We start from the raw sequence: 8,040 nt of genomic DNA, 5'->3' as shown, positions 1-8,040 counted from the left end.
ACATATATAAATATATATATATATATATATATATATATATACAGGGGTATTCATAATTCCCTCCGCCTGCAAACGCCATCTTTTTTTTTACTATAACGCTTCGAAACCCCGGAGGGAAATATGAATAACCCTGCATATATATATATATTCATGAGTATTTAGAGAATCCATATTTTGTACTAAAATATGAAACATTGTTTTTCTAGGTTGGAAGCTTGTGCGGTTTACTGATAATGTTCATCTGTATTGCAATTGAACTAGTTCTCTTCCCAAACATGTTTGATAATGTACCACTTGAATTGTATTTCTTATCGATAATTTTACCCATTTTGGGACTGGCCATGGGTTATTTTCTTTCTTATCTTGGAAAACAAGTTATTCCAATTCGGAAGACTGTCGCCATAGAATGCGGAGTACAGAATGTGCCAGTAGCTTTGACAATCATTGCCATGTCTTTTCCACTGGAAGTAAGTATTAAGAATGCAATTTCTTTTTAAAAAATATATTCCTCTTTTAATTCCTTTTTGGGTACAAGATTTTCCGAAAGTTGTCTCGAATCTGGAGTTTCCAGTTCAGATGATAGACGAAATATGTTTCTTTTCAGGCGGTGGAGGAGGAAAAGGAATCGTTGGATTTTCCTGTTTTAAGGGTGTAGTTATATATTTGGTGATACTAGCTTGGTGATACTTACATATTTGGTGAAATTAGCTTGACTTCAAAATAAATTCTAAAATATCATACACATGCCAAAGATAATACAATGTAGTATTTTATACAGAAATTTTTTTTTAGTCATTGGAATAACTTTCTTTCTTTCCTTTTTTAAAAATTTTTATTCTTACGAAAGATTGAGGGTAGATTAATTCCTGCACTGTTAATTTTTTAAGGTGGTTAGTTCCCCTGCCAAGTATGCCCTTTCTAAGTCTTCCTTACACTGCTGATTGTCAAAGGTTAAATGTAATTTCTCGGTATTCCCTGCTCTAATGTTTTTCCTCGAATACTTTGAGTACTGTTGTAATAATAATTATTAATAATATCCAAAGAATTCCAACATGCATTGTATTTAACCGAATCTCGCCAACAACTCAAAAATTATCGAATAATTTTTTTTAAAAATTTAAACATTTTCTGTGAATGCAGAATTTTCTGGGAAATTATTTAAGGACTTAACTGTTATTTAAGGAGCAAACTCGTGTGTTCAATTAAATAAAAATTTTCAACTTGTACCTTTTTCTCAACAGATGCAAGAAGAAATTGTTCTTCTTCCTTGGCTATACGGTTTTTTCATGATTACTGGTTGTTCCGCTATGTGTCTCTGTTATCGTTTGTTCAAAAGGAGACAACAAAGGCAAGAGAAAGAACTGAAAAAAGCAAAGTCTATTGCATTAAAGGAAAGTGAGTAGAATAATTGGTATTTTTTCCCTTGTATTTGGCTAATAGTTTAAAGAGTTTTTTACTTGAAACACATATTACACACGCATTTTTTTCACGGTCCTAATTTAAGTATTAAATGAATTAATGAAGTTTTCCACTTCAGAGGGCTCTGAAATATGTTCCATTGGTCCAAATGAAATAAAATTGGAACTAAAATTTGCTTTAAATGAGGCACTTGACTATTTATTACATAAAGAATTATAGTGCAAAAATTCGCCAATAGAGGGCATTGTAACACAAGTAATAGTCATTTGAAAATAGTATAAAAAATATGAAACATCATTTGCCCGCTATCAGTGGATTTTGTACAAAATTTTTTTCATTTAATAAATATAAACATATTATTTGAATTATTTTTACATTTCACTTGAATAATTTAAATTAAAGCGTCTTTAATACTAAGCTAGAAAATACGTTATGGTTAAAATGGTATTTAATCTATACATAATAATAAAAGCGGCTGTGTGTGTGTGTCTGTAATCACAATATATCGCCCCAGAAGCCTCGCCCAGGCACGAAACTCGGCACATAATTGTGTTTTGACATAATGAAGAAGTATTTTTTTTCTTTTTAAAAAATTTGGATTAGTTATTTAGTTATCAGTCATTTTGTAAGTCTATGCTTTTCGTCTGCTTTTTCGTCTTCAAAGAGCCATATTCAAAAAACTATTAAAAAATGCATATACTTTTCCCCACTCTTATAAATGTATGCTAATGCGAACCTTACAATTGAAATATTAATTTTCGACAACTTAAACCAATAATATACGAAGGAATTAATAATTTAATTGTAAAGTTCGCATTAGTTTACATTTATTAAAGTGGAGAAAAGTTTAACTTTTGTATTAAAAATGTGGCAACATATTCGATACGTAAATAGAACGCTTCGCTTTGATATATTTGTCGCTGTTCATAATTGTTATAATAAGTTTTTCTTCTTCTTTCCACGCTCTTTTTTTTTTTTTCTTAAGCGAAGACGATAATTTTTATAGCGATATTGTAGTACTTTGTACAACTAAAAATTCTTTTCACAACACTTTAAAAATATTTACTTTATTTTCTTTATATATACAGAGAACAGTCGGCAAAGAATTCGATTAGGTTGAAAAACATTTCGCTAAAAAGGAACGAATTCCAAAAGAAAAAATAAACAACTTAAAGAATAAAAATGCTGATGCCAGCCAATTTTTTGAAAGTTAACTTAGAAATAACAAACCAAACGATGTTAAATAACAAACCAAACGATGTTAACAAAATGACGTAGAAAGCGCAACTAGATCAAAATTATACAAGCACAACTAGATCAAATTATAATACCTGAGTGCTTGACGTAACAGATATAGAAATAGAATTTGATACCATAAAAAATTATATAGAAATAGAAATTGATACCATAAAAAATTTATTCGTTTTCGTGTTCTTTTCATGTATTTAGCATTTTAGTTTTTTTTTTCTTAAGCGTTGTAGCTATATAATTTCAAACATCCTCAAGAGCTATAACACATCTGCAGCAGAACTGGATATGAAGACAAAATTGCAGGACAGGAACACTTTAATTGTCCACTAATCTTCAGATTTCCTGCTATGTTTTAAAAAACTTTATTTGTGAAAACCTTCAGCGTGGCGGACAGCTGGCCGCCTCAGGCGGCTAGTTTAGAATAATTTAACAAACTTGCTAATTTTATAGTGGTTTAAATAAATAGGTATCCTATTTCTAGAAATTCCATGATAATAACGAAAGTTCGATATTCCATAAATTTTATTAGATAGGGGAAAAATTGTTAAAAAGCTCCAATTGGTATAGTGTTCAAGAACCTGTTTTACAATACATATTCCCCATATTTTTATTTATTGTTTATAGTTGCTTGAAGGAAACATCGTCTTGAGATCTTACATTTAATTAAAAAATTGGAGCCAGAAATTTACTTAAGTATTTATTTTATTATTGACAAATGTACTCAATTTATGATTGTGACACATTGTTGCCCCAAAATCACATCCAAAAATGATGGCATAATTATCTTTATTACAGTAATTAATTATTGCTATATATTTATAAACCATTATCGTTATTGTTCGAATTGTTATTACTACTACATAATTACTATAATTCTTATGATTACTACTACTATTATTACAAGACTGGGGAATATTTTTTTTTGTTGAATAAGATTTTTAACGGATCTTGGATATTTTCAAGTCGCTGACTTCAAATCTACAATTGGTATCCCTCTTAAAGCTATAGTTTTTTTAATGTTAATTTTTGTCAATTTTTGGTTAAAATGTACGAGATTAAAAACATTATGCATAAAAGGGGATAGCGTAAATGTCTTGACAAACTTTTAGGGGAGTTAGGGTTAAAATAAGTTTTAATGTTCTTCTGAAATAATGAACATTTTTTTAACCATATTGCAACTATGCTAATACTTAACATATTTTAACCACAAAACTTTTCTTATGAACTAAGTGTATAATATTATATTCATAGATGGACATCTTGAAGAGAAGGAAGATTTGATGGAGGCGAATGGTGTCAAAATTGAAGTGAAATCCATGAAATCAGCCGAATTGAATGGAAATGGAAAGAATGCCGTAGATGTTTGATAGAATAGTAGTTTTTACCAGTTTGAACTGAACAAAGCTCTTCATATAATATTATTCAGCTCGGAATTATTTAACCTAATATGATTTTAACACTTCATTTACGAAATGTTTTTTTCGGAGTATAAGGCAATTTATTGATTTCCTTTGAAGTAGGTTATAAAGTTTCCGTAAGCTTAATATAATATGAAGACTTTTTTTAGACCTGTTGTTAAATTAACAACGTATAATTAAGTATTGCTTACTTGGTAAGCGTAATATTGTAAATAATTGTGCAAAGTAAGGGTTATTATTATGTAACTACCACACGTTGCTTGAAAATGTTAGTTATTGTTAGCATTTTATAATGTATAAACAGTAACGCTTGTAAATAGTTTATCAAAGTTAAAGTTATTCTTCAAATAGTGTACATTGATCATAATTTTCGCAATAGTTTACGTTGAAGAGCTAACTACTATATATTTACTGTTAGTATCAATTTAATTTACTTTTAATTAATTTACTTTTAATCGTACAATTTAATTTACCAAAAATTTACTTTGCCACTCCCCTATAAAAATCTCTATTTCTCTTTCTTTAGTTCAATTTTTTTTAAATATTTATCGTGTCAGCAAAATGTAAGAAAAAGCAGGTAACTCCACCTTGTGTAGAAAGGGGTAAAAAATAAATTTAGAGTTTTCCTCCTGTTTCGTCTTGTTTCTTCAAATACTGGATAATCAATTTATCAACAAGCCTGAAAAAAAATTGAAATTTTTTTACACTGTTGACTTTGAGTGTAGTAGTGTTGATGTAGTAGTAGTTGAGTGTAGTAGTTGAATTTAGATGTAGGTCTTGGTTTTTTCCGAAATTTCAAGTTGTAAGCGTTCCTGCTTCAAAAAATCAGTTTATCCCATGTTATTTAAAGGGAAAGTAGAGCGTAGAGGGGAAATTTCTGTATAAATTTCAGGAGCTCAAAATTTGGAGGGCTAAACAGTATCCATAAACATATTTCAATAACTGTTCCCTTAATTGAGTTAATTTCTTTAATTGAGCGTTAGCCTTGACTTTTTTCGAACTTTAAGTTGCAGATTTTCTTGCATAAAAAAAGGTTTTTCTTACGTTAATCAATAGTAGTTGATCAGTAAAGTAGAGCGTTATATGGAAATCTCAGTATAATAATAATCAATAGCTCAAAGTTGGAAAGCAAAACAGTATCCGAATGGTTATTACTCTTTACAGTTTTTAGTATCAAGATGAATAACATAATATTGTAGAGAGTTTAATAGAGCACGAAAAAAAATGCTCAGGAGAAGATTATTCTCTTAATAGAAATGCAAAGAGCAATAAGGGAAAAATTAGACGGTATTTTTCAATTCAACACCGACAAATATTTATGTAAAATAGTTCTGTATGAAAAAACAAACTTCCATAAGCATGTTACCTGATTAAATAAACTTAAAGAAGCTTATCAGAAAGTCGAAGAAAATAATGACGCCAGCAAGATGTAGGAAAGATTTACATACTTGGTGCTTGGTGAGATGTTTAATTTGGGTTTTAGAATGCACCTGAGAAAACAGGGACGAGAAAAAATCGGTATAAGTAAAAATCTGAATTAAAATCACTTTTTTCACGTAATTTAAAAGAGAAATTGCTGTGGAGGAAGTTATTTTTAAAGATTTTAATTTTCTCATTTAAATGAAACAAACTAATAAAAATTCAAAATAAAATTAGAAAAAAAGAAAAGAAAAACCTTAAGAGGAAATTGTTTTACCGAAACTAATAACTTGAAATAAAGTTAGTAATCTGAAATAAAATATAATACTGACAATAACTGATTACAATTTGTAATAATAATAATAATAATGCATTGTTTACATGTGAGTTTGTTATCATTAATCGAATTTGAAATATTTGATTTTGTATGTCATTTCAATAAATCAAGAATGTTTGTTTATAGCTAATCTACTGTATATATTTTGTCACAAATGTATTTTTTTTGTAAATAAATTATTACGTTTCTTTGCTTCTCATATGTGATATTTATTCTCATGTGGGATATTATGCTTTTTTGCTGTGGGCAAATTTTTAGTGAGGTAAAGCAGGAAAAGTTTACTCAAAAATGAATAAATAATTTTAAAAAAATGGTAACTATACGATCATTAATAATGCTGACTAAATCTGTCTTCTTTTATGTATACTCATTATTAATTTTGTTGTTATTATGCTTTAGTTTTATTTAAATGAAAGTTTTGATAAAACACGAAAGTTCTTTTTGCAATCTGTTCTAAAGGAGTAGGAGTGATTGTTATCAATAATAATTACAATTAAATCATGAAAAATAATGATTGCACTTTTGTAAAAAAATATAATATTGTAAGTGAAGGCTTTAACTTATGATTGATTAAGAAGCCCCTCCCCCCCAAAAAAATGAAAGAATTTTTGTTACAGAAATAAAAATTATATGATCAGAAAAAGTAACATTTTGATGAAATGGAAAAGAGACTTATGAAAAGCTACCCAATTTAATAAGCCTCTTTTTAAGCTGCTGTGAACTCTACATCTTAGCATAGAAATAACGCCTCATCTCCCCCAGCATATACTGATTGAAAAAGTAATATTTTTAAAATTCAATTTCTGAGGAACTATTTGACCGATTTTGCTCAAATTTTGTATTTAACCATGTGTAAATATATTTTTTAAAGTTATGCAAAAAAATTGTATACCCTACAATTCAAAATCGTTTCAAGTGGCATGAAATAAACTAATGAAAAATAGTTTTTTCATGTAAACTAAAAGCACTTAAAGCTGTTTTTATCTTCGCCTAAATGAATTTTATAATTGTACGCAAAAACTTTTTAGTTCGCTTAAAAGTTTTTCAAGGTATGTCGAAGTACGCAAAATGTAAAATTAACATTATGCGATCCAAACTTTGGACCGTTCTCCTGATCAAACTATTGGGATCATATTTCCCAGATTGCGGTCACCCACTTCAATTTGGAGGTCAGAAATCCGAATCCGTTAAAAAAATTGCATGTTTACTCAGAGAAAGTACGTTTATGTGTCCCATCTTGCAACTTAAAATATCGTCTGCTCTAATTACTTATCATATTTGAGGTCACCACTTTGAACCTTTGAGTCCTAGAACGTGAAGATCCGATCATTAGATCAAAAGTTATTCAGGGTGGTCCATTTCTTATTTTGCGCACTGTATATTCAACTTATAACAATGAAAATTTTATTATTTTTTTCCAGATTTTTTTATTTTGTCCAGTAAAAAGAACTGCAGAAGTTACAAAAATCAAATTACTTTAAGTTTAGAATCTGATTTTTAGCCAATTTCTTAACAATAATTTAAATATGAAATTACGATATTTTGCACTCGTAAACGTGAGCTTTTTACATTTTATATTTAAACATGTATTTGACAGTTAAAGATACATGATACATTTGACAGTTCGAGTCAATTTTAAATAATAAGTGACTTACAAGGGAGACTAGGGAAGTGTGACTCGCCAATTTTGAAATAAACTAGCGGGATGTATGCCTTATGAGGAATAATTTTAGGGGGCAACTTTCATTTCGGCCCATAGAAAGTCCTATGAGAGATAAAAAATAATTCAATATATAGAAAAACCGGTATTTTATTTCTCTAATGCAGACTATTAGTTATTGTAATTATCTCATACTCCAATTAATTTGCAATTAATTGGTTAATTAATAAATTAATTAGCAAATTAATTAATTTGCAATTACATACTCAAATTAATTTGGAAAATTTTTTGAAAAAGTTTTTTTTTTAAAAAAATTTGATGAAATTTTTTTTTTTAAAATTAACTTAACAGGTTTTTCTGAAAAACTACAGATATATAAAATTTTCGAAATCAATTTTGACTAAATATGCATTATATAGTACGTGAAAGTACCACAAAATTAATTGGAGTATGAGATAATTACAATAACTAATAGTCTGCATTGAAGTAATAAAATACCGATTTTTCTATATATTGAATTATTTTTTATGTCTCAT

General features: G+C 28.4%; 1 protein-coding gene across 10 annotated transcripts in view; it reads left to right on the top strand.

Moving 5' to 3' along the window:
* Nucleotides 1-6,043, top strand: part of LOC107439844 (ileal sodium/bile acid cotransporter) — a 39,246-nt gene extending 33,203 nt beyond the window's left edge. For all 10 annotated transcript variants that reach the window (XM_071178405.1, XM_016052567.3, XM_016052570.3 and 7 more), the window contains 3 exons: nt 207-467; nt 1,242-1,395; nt 3,922-6,043. In XM_071178405.1, the coding sequence (XP_071034506.1) occupies nt 207-467; nt 1,242-1,395; nt 3,922-4,037 (531 nt within the window). In that variant the 3' untranslated portion in view covers nt 4,038-6,043. The remainder of the gene's footprint in view (nt 1-206; nt 468-1,241; nt 1,396-3,921) is intronic.
* The last annotated feature ends 1,997 nt before the right edge of the window (nt 6,044-8,040 follow it).

Source organism: Parasteatoda tepidariorum, chromosome 3, assembly GCF_043381705.1.
Source record: "Parasteatoda tepidariorum isolate YZ-2023 chromosome 3, CAS_Ptep_4.0, whole genome shotgun sequence".
In the NCBI taxonomy this organism is placed as follows: Eukaryota; Metazoa; Arthropoda; class Arachnida; order Araneae; family Theridiidae; genus Parasteatoda; species Parasteatoda tepidariorum.
This window is presented reverse-complemented; position numbering and strand designations above follow the sequence as displayed.